This window comes from Spinacia oleracea, chromosome 6, assembly GCF_020520425.1.
Source record: "Spinacia oleracea cultivar Varoflay chromosome 6, BTI_SOV_V1, whole genome shotgun sequence".
Taxonomy (NCBI): Eukaryota; Viridiplantae; Streptophyta; class Magnoliopsida; order Caryophyllales; family Amaranthaceae; genus Spinacia; species Spinacia oleracea.
The window spans coordinates 41,830,187-41,849,913 of NC_079492.1; the positions used below are offsets into that span (position 1 = coordinate 41,830,187).

The 19,727-nt window shown below is 37.1% G+C and overlaps 1 protein-coding gene across 1 annotated transcript; it reads right to left on the reverse strand.

Annotated features, from left to right (window-relative positions):
* Nucleotides 1-949: 949 nt before the first annotated feature.
* LOC130463097 (uncharacterized) lies at nt 950-18,991 on the reverse strand. Its single transcript, XM_056832134.1, has 14 exons — nt 17,017-18,991; nt 11,411-11,717; nt 11,086-11,316; nt 10,680-10,979; nt 10,133-10,555; nt 9,755-10,030; nt 9,443-9,655; nt 9,010-9,356; nt 8,720-8,923; nt 8,520-8,627; nt 8,361-8,442; nt 8,176-8,277; nt 7,926-8,070; nt 950-1,356 (listed from the first exon to the last, which is right to left on the reverse strand). Exons 1-13 carry the CDS (start codon nt 17,283-17,285, stop codon nt 7,972-7,974), a joined length of 2,961 nt encoding a protein of 986 aa, XP_056688112.1. The 5' UTR covers nt 17,286-18,991; the 3' UTR covers nt 950-1,356; nt 7,926-7,971.
* Nucleotides 18,992-19,727: the final 736 nt, after the last annotated feature.

The following is a 19,727-nucleotide window of genomic DNA, read 5'->3' on the forward strand; positions in this document are numbered from 1 at the left end:
ACCAATCCCACAATTAACCCCCTAATCAACCCACCCATCTACTAACCCAAACTAAGCCACCCATTTCTTTTCCTTTTCCTCTTTTCTCTTTCTCAATGCCCTTTCCTTCTTCACGGTCCTCCATGAAAGCCACCGTCGACCTCCTTCCCTCTCCTTCCTCCTCGCTGGTCGTACCAGGCACCTCCACAATTCCAACACCCACAGAAATACTAAGACCACTGAAACAAATTAACGTGTCAATTTCTCCATTATCTTCCATTCGACCCCTCAAATCAAAACCCATAAAAGACCCGAAAATCTACCAAAAGATGAATGAAGAACACCAAATTCAACCCAAAACCCCAATTACTCGAGCACCACTCCTCAACAATACTACACTCAACAAGGCATCAAAACTCAAATTGGGCGATTATTCCAAAACTCTATTAAAAAAACTAAAAAGTGAAAAAATAAACTATAAAAAAAACAAATTGCAGCAGCAACAACAGAGAGTCCGGGAATGAAGAAGAGAAGGTCGATAGATATAGAACCCTAGTAGTATATCAACTACCCACAAGGATCACCTCTAAGACAATCAACCAAACAATACAACTCTAATACACCACAAATAATTCACCAAACACTAGTGGAAAAAATACCTGTTGAGGGGGGCATTTTGGGTTTATTGAGGCGAACAAGGCCCGCTGCGACAGACGTAGCTTCAACAGCTCAGTGATCTGTTGAGGCGGGCTTTGTTCGCCTCAACAGGTGATCTGTTGTGGGGGGCTTTCAAAAGCCCGCCTCAAAAACCTCTACAGAAAGCGCGAAAATAAGGACCTGTTGAGGGGGGCATTTAAGAAGCCCGCCTCAACAGCCTCCTCTGTTGAGGCTCACTTCTTAAATGCCCCCCTCAACAGGTCCTTATTTTTGCGCCAAAAGTTCATATGTTGTTGAGGCGTACATTAAAAGCCCCCTTCAACAACATTAATTTTTTTTTTTCCAAATTCTTTTAAAATATAAAATAGGCGGCAATAACCACAACTAGATATATACTCCATTGAGTATTGAAACCTGTACCCAATCAACACCAAAATAGCAAAGGTATGAATCTGCTTATCTTTGATAAATAAATCATTACATTAACTTCATTTATATTAACCCAACAGAGCAAAGCGTATATATAGTACGTATGTTTACAATTTTTAAACACCTAGCTAGTCTAACAAATTACAACTAATATTAACAACTAAAGACAAAAGGCTAGAGAGCTAATCTAACAAATGTCTCTAATCCAGCCACTTAGGTCCCTTTAGATCATGCATTACAAACCTTAAGTAAGGTCGTGTTGACTTTCTTCCAATCGACTCGATCCCTAGCCTGCAAGTTGCATGGAAGGAAAATATATATGAGTACCAAAGTTTACACTCACGATATTGTCTTTACATTCCATTGAAGCATAAAATTAAAAGATATAGTTGCAGACTATAGAGATAATTAAGTACGTTGTTGACCTATAACGACCCAATGAGCCTTAAATGTGCATACGTAGATTAGAATGAGTTTTAGAAAGTTAAAGCTATGTATATTAGTAATGTAATAAGAATCAAATGAGTCCTTAGGTTCTTTAGTTCAAAGTTGGGAGCGGAAATGTCATTTTAGCTCTAAACATGACCTATAACGACCTAATGAGCCTTAAATGTGCATAAATAGATTCGAATGAGTTTTAGAAAGTTAAAACTATGTATATTAGTCATGTAATAAGAATCAAATGAGTCCTTAGGTTTTTTAGTTCAAAGTTGGGAGCGGAAATGTCATTTTAGCTCTAAACATGACCTATAACGACCTAATGAGCCTTAAATGTGCATAAATAGATTCGAATGAGTTTTAGAAAGTTAAAACTATGTATATTAGTCATGTAATAAGAATCAAATGAGTCCTTAGGTTCTTTAGTTCAAAGTTGGGAGCGGAAATGTCATTTTAGCTCTAAACATGACCTATAACGACCTAATGAGCCTTAAATGTGCATAAATAGATTCGAATGAGTTTTAGAAAGTTAAAACTATGTATATTAGTCATGTAATAAGAATCAAATGAGTCCTTAGGTTCTTTAGTTCAAAGTTGGGAGCGGAAATGTCATTTTAGCTCTAAACATGACCTATAACGACCTAATGAGCCTTAAATGTGCATAAATAGATTCGAATGAGTTTTAGAAAGTTTTAACTATGCATATTAGACATGTAATAAGAATCAAATGAGTCCTTAGGTTTTTTAGTTCGAAGTTGGGAGCGGAAATGTCATTTTAGCTCTAAACATGACCTATAACGACCTAATGAGCCTTAAATGTGCATAAATAGATTCGAATGAGTTTTAGAAAGTTAAAACTATGCATATTAATCATGTAATAAGAATCAAATGAGTCCTTAGGTTCTTTAGTTCAAAGTTGGGAGCGGAAATGTCATTTTAGCTCTAAACATGACCTATAACGACCTAATGAGCCTTAAATGTGCATAAATAGATTCGAATGAGTTTTAGAAAGTTTTAACTATGCATATTAGACATGTAATAAGAATCAAATGAGTCCTTAGGTTCTTTAGTTCAAAGTTGGGAGCGGAAATGTCATTTTAGCTCTAAACATGACCTATAACGACCTAATGAGCCTTAAATGTGCATAAATAGATTCGAATGAGTTTTAGAAAGTTAAAACTATGTATATTAGTCATGTAATAAGAATCAAATGAGTCCTTAGGTTCTTTAGTTCAAAGTTGGGAGCGGAAATGTCATTTTAGCTCTAAACATGACCTATAACGACCTAATGAGCCTTAAATGTGCATAAATAGATTCGAATGAGTTTTAGAAAGTTTTAACTATGCATATTAGACATGTAATAAGAATCAAATGAGTCCTTAGGTTTTTTAGTTCGAAGTTGGGAGCGGAAATGTCATTTTAGCTCTAAACATGACCTATAACGACCTAATGAGCCTTAAATGTGCATAAATAGATTCGAATGAGTTTTAGAAAGTTAAAACTATGCATATTAATCATGTAATAAGAATCAAATGAGTCCTTAGGTTCTTTAGTTCAAAGTTGGGAGCGGAAATGTCATTTTAGCTCTAAACATGACCTATAACGACCTAATGAGCCTTAAATGTGCATAAATAGATTCGAATGAGTTTTAGAAAGTTTTAACTATGCATATTAGACATGTAATAAGAATCAAATGAGTCCTTAGGTTCTTTAGTTCAAAGTTGGGAGCGGAAATGTCATTTTAGCTCTAAACATGACCTATAACGACCTAATGAGCCTTAAATGTGCATAAATAGATTCGAATGAGTTTTAGAAAGTTAAAACTATGTATATTAGTCATGTAATAAGAATCAAATGAGTCCTTAGGTTCTTTAGTTCAAAGTTGGGAGCGGAAATGTCATTTTAGCTCTAAACATGACCTATAACGACCTAATGAGCCTTAAATGTGCATAAATAGATTCGAATGAGTTTTAGAAAGTTAAAATTATGTATATTAGTCATGTAATAAGAATCAAATGAGTCCTTAGGTTCTTTAGTTCAAAGTTGGGAGCGGAAATGTCATTTTAGCTCTAAACATGACCTATAACGACCTAATGAGCCTTAAATGTGCATAAATAGATTCGAATGAGTTTTAGAAAGTTAAAACTATGCATATTAATCATGTAATAAGAATCAAATGAGTCCTTAGGTTCTTTAGTTCAAAGTTGGGAGCGGAAATGTCATTTTAGCTCTAAACATGACCTATAACGACCTAATGAGCCTTAAATGTGCATAAATAGATTCGAATGAGTTTTAGAAAGTTAAAACTATGCATATTAATCATGTAATAAGAATCAAATGAGTCCTTAGGTTCTTTAGTTCAAAGTTGGGAGCGGAAATGTCATTTTAGCTCTAAACATGACCTATAACGACCTAATGAGCCTTAAATGTGCATAAATAGATTCGAATGAGTTTTAGAAAGTTAAAACTATGCATATTAATCATGTAATAAGAATCAAATGAGTCCTTAGGTTCTTTAGTTCAAAGGTGGGAGCGGAAATGTCATTTTAGCTCTAAACATGACCTATAACGACCTAATGAGCCTTAAATGTGCATAAATAGATTCGAATGAGTTTTAGAAAGTTTTAACTATGCATATTAGACATGTAATAAGAATCAAATGAGTCCTTAGGTTCTTTAGTTCAAAGTTGGGAGCGGAAATGTCATTTTAGCTCTAAACATGACCTATAACGACCTAATGAGCCTTAAATGTGCATAAATAGATTCGAATGAGTTTTAGAAAGTTAAAACTATGCATATTAATCATGTAATAAGAATCAAATGAGTCCTTAGGTTCTTTAGTTCAAAGTTGGGAGCGGAAATGTCATTTTAGCTCTAAACATGACCTATAACGACCTAATGAGCCTTAAATGTGCATAAATAGATTCGAATGAGTTTTAGATAGTTAAAACTATGCATATTAATCATGTAATAAGAATCAAATGAGTCCTTAGGTTCTTTAGTTCAAAGTTGGGAGCGGAAATGTCATTTTAGCTCTAAACATGACCTATAACGACCTAATGAGCCTTAAATGTGCATAAATAGATTCGAATGAGTTTTAGAAAGTTTTAACTATGCATATTAGTCATGTAATAAGAATCAAATGAGTCCTTAGGTTCTTTAGTTCAAAGTTGGGAGCGGAAATGTCATTTTAGCTCTAAACATGACCTATAACGACCTAATGAGCCTTAAATGTGCATAAATAGATTCGAATGAGTTTTAGAAAGTTTTAACTATGCATATTAGACATGTAATAAGAATCAAATGAGTCCTTAGGTTCTTTAGTTCAAAGTTGGGAGCGGAAATGTCATTTTAGCTCTAAACATGACCTATAACGACCTAATGAGCCTTAAATGTGCATAAATAGATTCGAATGAGTTTTAGAAAGTTAAAACTATGCATATTAATCATGTAATAAGAATCAAATGAGTCCTTAGGTTCTTTAGTTCAAAGTTGGGAGCGGAAATGTCATTTTAGCTCTAAACATGACCTATAACGACCTAATGAGCCTTAAATGTGCATAAATAGATTCGAATGAGTTTTAGAAAGTTAAAACTATGCATATTAGACATGTAATAAGAATCAAATGAGTCCTTAGGTTCTTTAGTTCAAAGTTGGGAGCGGAAATGTCATTTTAGCTCTAAACATGACCTATAACGACCTAATGAGCCTTAAATGTGCATAAATAGATTCGAATGAGTTTTAGAAAGTTAAAACTATGCATATTAATCATGTAATAAGAATCAAATGAGTCCTTAGGTTCTTTAGTTCAAAGTTGGGAGCGGAAATGTCATTTTAGCTCTAAACATGACCTATAACGACCTAATGAGCCTTAAATGTGCATAAATAGATTCGAATGAGTTTTAGAAAGTTAAAACTATGCATATTAGACATGTAATAAGAATCAAATGAGTCCTTAGGTTCTTTAGTTCAAAGTTGGGAGCGGAAATGTCATTTTAGCTCTAAACATGACCTATAACGACCTAATGAGCCTTAAATGTGCATAAATAGATTCGAATGAGTTTTAGAAAGTTTTAACTATGCATATTAGACATGTAATAAGAATCAAATGAGTCCTTAGGTTCTTTAGTTCAAAGTTGGGAGCGGAAATGTCATTTTAGCTCTAAACATGACCTATAACGACCTAATGAGCCTTAAATGTGCATAAATAGATTCGAATGAGTTTTAGAAAGTTAAAACTATGCATATTAATCATGTAATAAGAATCAAATGAGTCATTAGGTTCTTTAGTTCAAAGTTGGGAGCGGAAATGTCATTTTAGCTCTAAACATGACCTATAACGACCTAATGAGCCTTAAATGTGCATAAATAGATTCGAATGAGTTTTAGAAAGTTAAAACTATGCATATTAGACATGTAATAAGAATCAAATGAGTCCTTAGGTTCTTTAGTTCAAAGTTGGGAGCGGAAATGTCATTTTAGCTCTAAACATGACCTATAACGACCTAATGAGCCTTAAATGTGCATAAATAGATTCGAATGAGTTTTAGAAAGTTAAAACTATGCATATTAATCATGTAATAAGAATCAAATGAGTCCTTAGGTTCTTTAGTTCAAAGTTGGGAGCGGAAATGTCATTTTAGCTCTAAACATGACCTATAACGACCTAATGAGCCTTAAATGTGCATAAATAGATTCGAATGAGTTTTAGAAAGTTAAAACTATGCATATTAGACATGTAATAAGAATCAAATGAGTCCTTAGGTTCTTTAGTTCAAAGTTGGGAGCGGAAATGTCATTTTAGCTCTAAACATGACCTATAACGACCTAATGAGCCTTAAATGTGCATAAATAGATTCGAATGAGTTTTAGAAAGTTAAAACTATGCATATTAATCATGTAATAAGAATCAAATGAGTCCTTAGGTTCTTTAGTTCAAAGTTGGGAGCGGAAATGTCATTTTAGCTCTAAACATGACCTATAACGACCTAATGAGCCTTAAATGTGCATAAATAGATTCGAATGAGTTTTAGAAAGTTAAAACTATGCATATTAGACATGTAATAAGAATCAAATGAGTCCTTAGGTTCTTTAGTTCAAAGTTGGGAGCGGAAATGTCATTTTAGCTCTAAACATGACCTATAACGACCTAATGAGCCTTAAATGTGCATAAATAGATTCGAATGAGTTTTAGAAAGTTTTAACTATGCATATTAGACATGTAATAAGAATCAAATGAGTCCTTAGGTTCTTTAGTTCAAAGTTGGGAGCGGAAATGTCATTTTAGCTCTAAACATGACCTATAACGACCTAATGAGCCTTAAATGTGCATAAATAGATTCGAATGAGTTTTAGAAAGTTAAAACTATGCATATTAATCATGTAATAAGAATCAAATGAGTCCTTAGGTTCTTTAGTTCAAAGTTGGGAGCGGAAATGTCATTTTAGCTCTAAACATGACCTATAACGACCTAATGAGCCTTAAATGTGCATAAATAGATTCGAATGAGTTTTAGAAAGTTAAAACTATGCATATTAGACATGTAATAAGAATCAAATGAGTCCTTAGGTTCTTTAGTTCAAAGTTGGGAGCGGAAATGTCATTTTAGCTCTAAACATGACCTATAACGACCTAATGAGCCTTAAATGTGCATAAATAGATTCGAATGAGTTTTAGAAAGTTAAAACTATGCATATTAATCATGTAATAAGAATCAAATGAGTCCTTAGGTTCTTTAGTTCAAAGTTGGGAGCGGAAATGTCATTTTAGCTCTAAACATGACCTATAACGACCTAATGAGCCTTAAATGTGCATAAATAGATTCGAATGAGTTTTAGAAAGTTAAAACTATGCATATTAGACATGTAATAAGAATCAAATGAGTCCTTAGGTTCTTTAGTTCAAAGTTGGGAGCGGAAATGTCATTTTAGCTCTAAACATGACCTATAACGACCTAATGAGCCTTAAATGTGCATAAATAGATTCGAATGAGTTTTAGAAAGTTTTAACTATGCATATTAGACATGTAATAAGAATCAAATGAGTCCTTAGGTTCTTTAGTTCAAAGTTGGGAGCGGAAATGTCATTTTAGCTCTAAACATGACCTATAACGACCTAATGAGCCTTAAATGTGCATAAATAGATTCGAATGAGTTTTAGAAAGTTAAAACTATGTATATTAGTCATGTAATAAGAATCAAATGAGTCCTTAGGTTCTTTAGTTCAAAGTTGGGAGCGGAAATGTCATTTTAGCTCTAAACAGAAGCAAACAGAGGAGAAACACACAGATGGAAGTGAAATTCTAAAGACCACCAGATCAGAATTCACATGCAACAGCAGCAAGACCAGCAGATTAGTATTCAAAGCAATAAATTAGCAAATCCAGCAGACTTGTAATTATGGAAAAATTAAAGAACTTTACCAAATCCATGAAGATATAAACGCTTCCATCTTTGTGTCTAAACAACCTAAGTAAATAAATACTCGGTTGTAAAAAACTTAGCCCATTGCTCACGAACCACATCTATTTCCTCATCGGTATAAGGCGCATTTCTTGGAGTGTAAGCCTGAAATAAGTAACATGATAAGTAATGCTACTTGTAAATTAAGAATTCTACTACGTAAAAGTACTAGTATTAGTAGTTCAACTAACATATGGTAAAAGAACGAACATTGTCTAACCGCTCATCAGTGTTATGGTGTAACGTGACTATTTCATGCATGAACTTCATAACGTAATAGCCACACTCGTGGGCGCCGACTTGTTGAGCACACTGATTTGGAGATAAATCATAAATTATATATCCAAGTAGTTACCCAAAAAAAAAAGTAAAGCTAATTAGTAAGCATGATATACCTTTACATGGAAGCCTTTCAACCCCTGCATAGTCGCTCTATTCGGACAAATCCCATCATTAAACTTGTACACTTGGTATGCCCTGCAAGTTGAGTAAAACTTCATGAATCTGATTCGGCACGAAAAGAAATAACTTAAAAAGAATTGAAAGTAACTTACAAACACAAGATTCCCCATGCACTATTTTCTCGGTTGGAACCTATCGCAGAGTCGAAAATATACGCACAACCTCTACGTAGGTCTAACACGTACAAAATCCAATGATTTCTGCATTATATATAAATGTTATTGCAACCTTATGCATGAAAATAACAATAACATAGCTATTTACCAAATATCGATCAATCTCTAACACTTACTCTTGATGGTATGGGATCAAAAACCACTTGGTAATGTTAGGATCACCCTTCTTCTCCTTTTCAATTTCAGCATTGAAAACTACTTTCAAATACATTGATGCAGCCTGAGGGTTGGCCTTGATTCTAGAGCTTGACATTGCCTCGGGACAAACAAACCCAATCTGAGAGTTGTCAAATGCAAAGGTGTGTTCGTGGAATAAACACCTACAAAGTAAATGTATAATGCAAAAATTTCAAAAACTATTATAGTTGACAAAACCAAAAACAAAAATATCGATGGAAAAGTTTACATCATATAGACTTGGATCACTGAAATGTTGAGGCACGCCCCTCTAAGGAACTCTTCAACGTCAACCTCATTTACATAAGTTTGTCGATCTTCGTCATAATGCCAAACCGAAGCGGGCAATGGGATTGAAGTATTTTTATATACATCACCGGGCGCCGTATTGATGATAAACTTCAAATAATTGCATGATGGGCCAAGACCTTGAATTGTGTCGTCTGCCAAATTTTGCTTCTTACTTTTGGCGGCTGATTCTTCAGTTTTACGATCACAACTACCTACCATCTCTTTGGCCGTCTTAGAGTTCTTCGACTTCGATTTCGACTCCAACTTATTTGAGCATGAATTTCCCTGTAACAATAATGTTAAGCTAGCATGAAAAGTTCAGTTTTGATTTCAGTGTTGAAGCACAGGGGAGTGGGAAGCATATGGTTTACCTTGGCCGTTAACTTCAGTGTTGTCTTCTCTTTGGACCCTAAATCAAGTGTTGCCTTCTCTTTGACAATTAATTCTGTTGTCTTATCTTTGACAACTAATTCTGTTGTCTTCTCTTTGACAATTAATTCGTTTTTCTTCCCTTTGGAGCTACCAACCACCTCTTCAAAAATCTGACTCCTGGACTTCTTTGTTGGGCGTGGAGTAGAGTACTCCTAAACAGAGGTAGAAACCAAAGGAGTTCAAGGCTCTGAATCTAATTCTAAACAGATGCATAACGCAATGAATGACAATTAATAATAAAAAAGTTATACCTCGTCTTCTTCGAAAATCACCAAGTGAATTGGCCATTGCACAAAACTAGCAAGAGCCCTGCCTAAGTTATTGAATCCATCTCCAGTAGGTACCGGAAGAGTGTCATCATCATGTCCGTCGTAAATACAATCAACTTGGACCTTATAATGACTAGGCTTCATCGATCTAAAGTGTTGGTGCAACGAACCATCCAATGGGTACGCCATACCATCTGCCACTATCACTTTGTTACCCAAAACTTTATCCTCAAGGGCAAGACGACATGGAGTTATGGCCTTCACAAATAAATTTACAAAATTTCAGAAATCACTACAAAGTACAATATTAAAAACCTAGCTAGGGGTGTTTTGAGTGTATGCAATATAGAGAATATATACCTTCAGCTCGCGTGGTTGCTGCGATGAACTCGAACAACAGGTTACGAGTGCACGGTTAACATCAAACTCATCACTTACAAGAGCAGAATCAAGTGCGGGGGTAGAGAGGGTGTGTAGTTGACCGGTTGCTTTCAATGTGGCTAGTTGGTTTTGGAGGGCCTCCGCCACCTTTCTCTCTAATTGATCTTCAAACTCCCTTCTCACCGAAGCTCTGATTGATTCGATAGCCTCCGGTGATGGTTCAATATGGCCACATCTACTACTTCGGTCTATTGGACCGAAAGCAACTTTGTAACCGACATTAACTCCACCTGTTGCCTTGACACGCCCACGGTGATCCTTTTTTCCCATAGCCTTGGTGAGGGCATCTTCTCCCTGGGTGAATGAAATATTTCCTTTTCCCTCTTCTTCTATGTACTCCAACTATAAGAATTAGGAAAGTAAAAATTAGATGGTATACATGATGGAAAGGAGAAGCAATCTTAGCAATAGAACTAGGAATTAGGAAAGAAAAGGATATAGAACGTAAAATTTCATATGCACTTACAGCCATCTTAGCAATATTTACGGCTTCTTTATCATTCGGGTCAACTTCCCACTTTCCCTCTTTGTTTTTAACTTGATGAGCCAAGATCCACTCTACTGATCTAAACTTCTTAAATCTATCTGGCGCTGTGGTGAGTGATGAGGTCACTGAGGAGGAGCCACTTGAGAGGGTTAAAGCTGCCTCTGGCGGTAGTCGCCCATCATTTATCCACTCTGGTCTCTTTCTAACATAACCCTTTTGGCCTGTGCGATGTGGGTGCTTGTTTTGTAATGCACTTTTACTTGCTTTTTCTCTACGAACCTGTCAAAAAACACATAAAGAACATGTCGAACATTTAAAGATGGCAACAACAAACTAATCATATAATTATATAAAAAAATATCTAGCAAAGTAAATTCATTATTACCAACATCTCCGGCTTGTTTCGTTCTATCACAAATGTTTTCCAATCATCCTCTGTGATTTGATGGTAGATGTCCCAAGGCATGTCATTTGTCTGATGTTTCGGCATTTTTTCTTTCTTAGTTATCCAACGCCGCGTTAACCTGGACTTGAAAGCTCCAAAGCGTTTCGCCACACACATATGAAAATATTTTTCTCTCCTTTTAGCCGGATCATCAATAATGTGGAACAGAAGCTGTTAATTTTATGGATAAGAGATTGTTAGAAACGTATGCTACACAAATAGATAATCTAGGAGAATACAAATCAAGTTTTTATTCAATGTTTACCTTGGTCTCCTCCCAAAACCCCTTCTTTGTGTGTTCATCTAACGTTGAATATTCTTTCACATTAATGTTAATTCTAGCAGCACAAGACCCAACTTGCTTCCCGTATTCTCCTGACCATTCTCCATCGGGGATTCCATATTGATTATACTGAAGATGCATAGGCTTTTTGGCTTGAACTCCTTTTGACGGACCACGGAATTTGGTCTTTTTACTAGTGTTGGTACCTTGTGATTCCCCCGTAGGATGACTAGCTCCATCAATTCCCTGTATTTCATTATCACGATGATCATCCATGGTAGCTACGGTCCTGCAACAAAGAAAAGAGAGCAATACTTAGTAAAGGGAGCAATACTTAGAAAAGAGAGCAAAATGCTACAATTGGCCATTTACAAAGCTATACCTAAAATAATGGCCTTATGGTATTACACCTAACATGCAAAACAATCCCAAATCAAACCTCACCTAAAAAAACAACCCAAAAAAAAAATCATAACTCACCAGTTCTACGCACTGATCTGCACAGCTCAGATCAGAACTGTGCAGATCAATGCATAGAACTGATCAGAACTGACCAGTTCTGTGCACTGATCTGCACAGTTCTGATCTGAACTGTGCAGATCAATGCACAGAACTGATCAGAACTGACCAGTTCTGTGCACTGATCTGCACAGTTCTGATCTGAGCTGTGCAGATCAGTGCACAGAACTGATCAGAACTGACCAGTTCTGTGCACTGATCTGCACAGTTCTGATCTGAGCTGTGCAGATCAGTGCACAGAACTGATCAGAACTGACCAGTTCTGTGCACTGATCTGCACAGTTCTGATCTGAGCTGTGCAGATCAGTGCACAGAACTGCACAGTTCTGTGCACTGATCTGCACAGTTCTGATCTGAGCTGTGCAGATCAGTGCACATAACTGCACAGTTCTGATCAGTGCATATTCCTTGTGCTACTTGCAGTTCTCGTGGATTGATAAAATGCAATATATGTCAAATTTGATTCCTGGTCTAATTTGATGATTCTGGAGTTCAAATCTTCACCTTCAAACATGTAAATTACACCATACTGTAAGCAAAGTATCAAATTGTAAACAAAGTCATCTTCAAAACGGTTTTTATGTACTTATCCATCATCAACCACCAGAAAGCAAACATCAGAAACTAAGTTACCAATCACAAAGCCATGCAAACAAGAACAGGTAATTGATATTATTAGACAAAATGTACTGAAAACTAACCAGATAAAGTTAGTCAAGTTATTAGAAGTATCAGACTCTCAGTAACTTAAATAGGAGGGATAAAGTAGGAGACTATCACTGCAATTCCTCTTCACAATACAAGTGGCAATTGATTGGGGTTGAATTTTTAGAAAAAAAATATGAATTAATATCCACAAGTATCCTTCACTATTCAAATTTAAGTAGTCAAGATAACAAAAATTCCAAGGCGCACAGGCTTTCAGATATGAATAGAAAGAACAAAGTCAAAAACTTCAACAATGCATCAGAAGTGAAGCCCGAACTTACACATGTATGTTTCAATTACGATTCGTAACCCATATTCCTTCCGTATGATCTGTACGCATATGATTAGTATTATTTGCATCCTCCTCTTCTGGCAATGGTTGAACAACCATTGGTAACGGAGGTGTGTCATCATACTCATCATACTCATCTTCATCTACAACATCATCAATACCCAAAATATGTCTTTTTCCTTGGGCAACAACACGCCATCTAGGATCAATATTGTCAACCACATAAAAAACTTGCTTAGCTAGTGATGCTAGAATGAATGGCTCGTCACTGTCACTTAGTCGATCAAAATTCACCAAGGTTAAACCCGGGAAAATTTCATCTCGCTTCACACCATTTTGGTTGTTAGCCCACTGACACCGAAAAACAGGGATCACAAAATAGGTATAATCAAGCTCCCATATTTCTTCGATAACACCATAATATGATTGTGTTGAATCAACCGGCCTTTTATCCTTAGCGCTTGCATAGACCCTAGATGATGCAACAACCTTTACTCCACTATTTTGCACTACACTCTTTTCATCTTGCCTTCTAGTGTAGAATGTGAACCCATTGATATCATATCCTTCAAAAGATCGAACACATAGTCGAGGACCTCGAGATAACCACTTGATCGTATCAGAAACATCATGGTCTTGTTTCTTTCCAACTTCCTTCTTAAACCATTCAATAAATGTGCGATTATGTTCCCGCATCAACGCTCTTTCCTTCAACTTAGGATTACAATGTTGCAATTCAAGCAGATGCTTTTCTAAATAAGGATGAACCTCTGTAAGATGCTGCAACACACAAAGATGTGCCTTCTTCTTCCTCTCCGATGGAGGAGATATCACATTTTTACCAATTACTCCCTCCCCTGCGAGCCTACCAACATGTCGAGATTTTGGAAGTCCTATTGGTTCAAGGCTTGACAAAAACTCAGCTAGATATCCAGAAATCTCTTCTTTAAGGACTCCCCGAATGATACTACCCTCTGGATTAGCCGGATTCCTTGCTTTGTCCTTTAAAGTCTTAAAAAATCTCTCAAAAGGATACATCCATCTTAAGAACACCGGACCACATAACTTGACTTCGCGAACTAAATGGACAATCAAATGCACCATTATATCAAAGAAAGAAGGCGGAAAATACATTTCAAATCGACATAGAGTTTCAACAACATCATTGTGCAAAGCATCCAAAGTCTCCGGATCAATCACCTTAGCACATATGGAATTGAAAAACAAACAAAGTTTTGTTATAACATGTCTCACGTGTTTCGGCAATATCCCACGAAGTGCAATTGGCAAAAATACATTAATCAGTGCATGACAATCATGAGACTTCATACCAATCAACCTAAGGTCCGAGAGAGACACTAGGCGCTTAACATTCGACGAATATCCCGAGGGAACCTTAATGCCATGTAAGCACTCACAAAACTTCTTCTTCTCCTTTCTCGACATTGTGTAACACGCTGGAGGCAGAAAGGTCTTTGTACCATCCTTTTTTTTAACAGGCCACAAATCTGGTCGAATATTCTTCTTTTTCATATCTTTCCGCACATTCTCATTGTCCTTGGTCTTTCCTGGTATGTTTAGCAAAGTCCCGATGATAGCATCGCACACATTTTTCTCAATGTGCATTACATCGAGACAATGCCTAACCGACAAATCTTTCCAGTAGGGAAGATCCCATAATGGAGACACTTTCTTCCATAAAACACCCTTTTTAGACTTGGACTTGAAGCACTTACCGTATTTGGTTTCAACATTTTTGATACGTTCATAAACTTGTGATCCTGTCAAAGGTGTACGAGCTACTCCTTCCTCGGTGAACCCATTGAATTCCTTCTTCTTCTTACGATAAGGATGATATCGACTAAGGTGCTTCCTGAAATCTGGGTAGATATTTTTCTTGAAATGATCCAACCGTGTGGGCTTCATGTCCTCTTCACATATAGGGCATGCTTGTTCTCCTTTGGTTTTGTACCCAGACAAGTTTCCATAGGCCGGAAAATCATTTATGGTACAGAAAACCATTGCCCGCAATGTAAAGTTTGAGTTGGTGTGAGCATCGAACATTGGAACACCTTCATTCCACAACAATTTCAAATCATCTATGAGTGGAGCGAGATACACATCTATATCATGTCCTGGCTGCTTAGGCCCTGAGATGAGGAGTGACAACATGATATACTTGCGTTTCATACACAACCATGGAGGAAGATTGTAAATTGCAAGAAGAACCGGCCAAGTGCTATGCTGACTACTCAGAGAGCCGTATGGATTCATCCCATCTGTACATAGAGCAAGTCTCAGATTTCTAACCTCCTTGCCAAATTCAGGATACTTCTTATCAATAGTTCTCCATTGAGGAGAATCAGCCGGATGTCTAAGGAATTCATCTTTCTTCCTCCCTTCCGCATGCCACCTCAGATACTTAGCATTCTTCTTTACGGAGAACAAGCGCTCAAACCTAGGTATGATCGGAAGATACCACAATACCTTGGCGGGCGGTCCCCTCTTAGCTGAATTGGCCCCTTTACGCTTGTAACGCGACATAGAACACGTTGGACACTTATCCAAATTTTCATACTCTTTTCTGTAAAGAATACAATCATTTGGGCAAGCATCTATCTTGACGGCCTCTAAGCCTAAGGGATTCGTCAATTTGTTGGCATAATAGGCAGAGGTGGGAATGTCATTGCCATCGGGAAACCAAAGACCTAGTCGTTTCAATAATTTCGTGAAACTTTCTTCGGTCCAACCACTCTCCGCTTTCAAGTTGGAAAGTGATGCCACACATTCTAACAATTTGAATTTTGTACACCCAGGGTACAAAGGCGTCTCAGCAGCCTTTAATACCTGCTCGAGTATGTGAGGTCGTTCATTCAAGTGATCTTTCACCGCATCCATCATTTCATTTATTTCATTATCTTCTTGCTCATCATCATCCATCTCATTATTCTCAGAAATATCAGAATCACTCTCATCACTCTCATCACTCTCTGCCAGAACATCAAATTCATTCACACTAGAACTTGGACGATCAAGTATTTTCTCACCATGCCAAAACCAGACATGGTAATCTTGCTTAAACCCACGACGAAATAAATGATCCTCAATTTCATCAATATCAGCTAACCGCCTTACATTGTTACAATCACGGCAAAGACAATAGATCTTTGCGGCTTTCGTATTCCGTTGGTGTGCTAAAGCACATCTAAGGAACTCCTCAACCCCACTCAAGTATTCCACCGTAGTATGGTCACCGTACATCCAACGACGACTCATTTCTAATAACACAAGGTTTTACACAGAATTAGATAAATCAAGCCACAAATTCTTAATTTTGACACAAGAACTATACTAGCTTGGCATAAGATCTTAGTTCTCTAATGATGCAATCTTAATTTTGACACACGAACTATACTAGCTTAGTTTCTGATGTTTGCTTTCTGGTGGTTGATGATGGATAAGTACATAAAAACCGTTTTGAAGATGACTTTGTTTACAATTTGATACTTTGCTTACAGTATGGTGTAATTTACATGTTTGAAGGTGTAATTTACATGCATGAAGTACTGTTTTAGCTTCTCAGTGCACTGATCAGTTCTGTTCTGTGCACTGATCTGCACTGCCCAGATCAGAACTGTGCAGATCAGTGGACAAAACTGATCAGAACTGTGCAGTTATGTGCACTGATCTGCACAGCTCAGATCAGAACTGTGCAGATCAGTGCACAGAACTGGTCAGTTCTGATCAGTTCTGTGCACTGATCTGCACAGCTCAGATCAGAACTGTGCAGATCAGTGCACAGAACTGGTCAGTTCTGATCAGTTCTGTGCACTGATCTGCACAGCTCAGATCAGAACTGTGCAGATCAGTGCACAAAACTGGTCAGTTCTGATCAGTTCTGTGCATTGATCTGCACAGCTCAGATCAGAACTGTGCAGATCAGTGCACAGAACTGGTCAGTTCTGATCAGTTCTGTGCATTGATCTGCACAGTTCTGATCTGAGCTGTGCAGATCAGTGCGTAGAACTGGTGAGTTAAAAAAAACTAAGATTTGGTTTTAAGTCCAAACCTTGGTCTGATGGCTGATTCTTCTATTGCAAAATGAGGAATAGATGGATATAAGGAAGACAGGGTTGAATAGCTTGGTCTGAAGTTCCTCGAGAACTGGCACCAAGAAGCATAAAACAGAACATCTACACAGTCCTGATTGAGGTTGTACACCAAATGCAGCGCTTTTTGCAATGATGCTTCATCTCCCTTGAAAATTAGAAGTAAGCAAATGCTATTAGATTTAGTTGAAAAGTAACAGAAAGGAAAAAGCTCCACATAAAATAACATAGCTATAGAATCTCCTAATTTGGTTATTAAAGTCCTTTCTTAAGTTAAATATCAAACCACAGTTTGTTTCCATGCAACAGGATGGATAACTGAATGAGCCCCTATGCATGCAACTATGCAAGAGTTAAGCTACAAGCACCTGGCACTACTCATACTCAGCCATAGTCAAAAGCCTTGTAAGTAGAACTAGTTAATATGAGACTGGTCCTCGGCAAAGGAAGAGGCACGGAGGTTTGCTGCGGACTGTGCATACATTTTCAAATTTTGACAGGTGCTCGACGACCTGGCTTGATTAAATTTTTAACCAAGAAACAAAAAAAGACTAAAAAAATCTCTAGGGGGGCAGACTAGTTTTTTTCACACCGTTAACATAATACTTGCAATAAAGAAGTGTTTACAATCTGCGTTATTATCAGATACTGTAGCAGGCTATATCAGGTACACCAGCTGGTTGCATCAGGTACACCAGCTGGTTGAGCTGCTGCGAGCCCAAACCACAGACCGATAAATCCAACCTTGACCGAAAATGCCATAACAACTAGTACAGGCAATGCAACCAAGTAGAAGGTGACAAAGTTTATTGTTGCACCTATTTTAGTCCTTGTTGAACCTGTCAAAGCCCCACAGGCAGCTGTCTATGGACAGTTTCCGATCTCACAAAACCCCAGAATAGGAACTCAACAATAGCAAGAGCAATATTGTAGCATAATAAAAATGGAACTAAAAGAACTTGAAAATCAAAGCAGCAGCAACAACAGTCTCCACTGTCATACATCAGAATATTGTAGATAAGCGTGTACAAAAAACATCACAATATACTATAGTGAATACATCAAGCTATGGTAATTTTAGAGCCTATAAAGCTACAATCCAATATCAACGATTAGTTTACATCATTAATAAACTATCAATATTACAATGAACACATGAGTATATTTTATGCAGACATATTTTCAACAGATTCATATCGATTCGCTCCACTTAAAAGTTCAAACACTTCATTTCATCTGCATACTTTGGATCGAGCTACTCACATAGCTTACATAAACCATCACCATAAAAGAGACCTTCATCATTTAGACACAAAACCCATATCACTAACTTCTATTTTGTAACTGAACTAGAAAAATTTAACCTAACATCTATTTTGTAACTGAACTAGAAAAACCACAAATATCAAACCCTAATTTGTAAATTCATCCAATATTGAAACATTAGCCTAAATTCTCTGCATAATCAACTCATTATGCTCAACTAATTGAAGAGAAACTGAATTTTAAGACCAAGCAAAACAAGAATCAATTATAACCTAACCTTGATATATTGCGGCACTGTGTGAAACAGAATCAACCGAGATAGGGAAGACGACGGTGGGGAAACTCTCCTTCAGATGGTGGTGGTGGAGCCGCGCGGTGAGGAAGGTGGTGGTGGTGGTTATGGTGGTGGTGGAGTCGCGCGGTGAAGAGAAGAGATGTGAAGAGAAGAGATGTGAAGAGAAGAGAAGCTTATCGATCTGTTTGGCGGTGGTTTTATTTTTTTAAAATATAATGTAGCCTATTGAGGCGGGCAATTAAAAGCCCCCTTCAACAGATAGACCCTATTGAGGCGGGCAATTAAAAGCCCCCTTCAACAGCTTCTATCTATTGAGGCGGGCAAGGAAAGCCCCCTTCAACAGCTTCTGTAGAAGCGAACACTAAAAAAGCCCGCCTCAACAGAATAGTAAAATATTTGACCCGCGTTGACTAAGTAGCTATTGAGGCGCGCTTATGTATGCCCCCCTCAACAAGGGGGCTACAACAGGGGTTTTTTCCACTAGTGAAACAAATAACCTAGAAATCAACCAATAATGGAAAGCAAGAAACAATCAAATGCGGAAGAAAAAAATCAATCAACACACGTGAATTATACGTGGAAAACCCCTTCGATTTGAAGAGTAAAAACCATGGGACTTATGAGGAGTCCACCCTTGTCACCTTCTCTTATTATGATAAAATTGAGGGAAAAAGAACCCAAATTATACATACAAAGGTTCACAACCCACCAACACTTCCATACATAAGAGATCAACAATTAAGAGACAAGAGATGAAGAATATCACCCAAAAATGTAGGTTCTGTCCATCAGCGACCACAGATAAACCAGATCTCTAAACGACGATCCAACCGTTCAAAATGAGGCCCTATGTATCTTCAACAAGGTGACCAAAAATCAGCACGATTCGACCGTTGAATCTCTGGCCAACGACAGTTTTCTGATGACTACCCTAAAAGCTACGAACCCTCTCTTCTCTTTCTCCCCTCTCCTTTTTGTATGTGATTTTTTTTACAGCTAACCTAACTCCCCTTAGGTCATAATAAACATCAAAAACACTCCAAGGCTTCTAAGATAAGACAACCAATTTAGCCCCAAGTGGACTAAAAACATAACTCAATATTTTGGGCT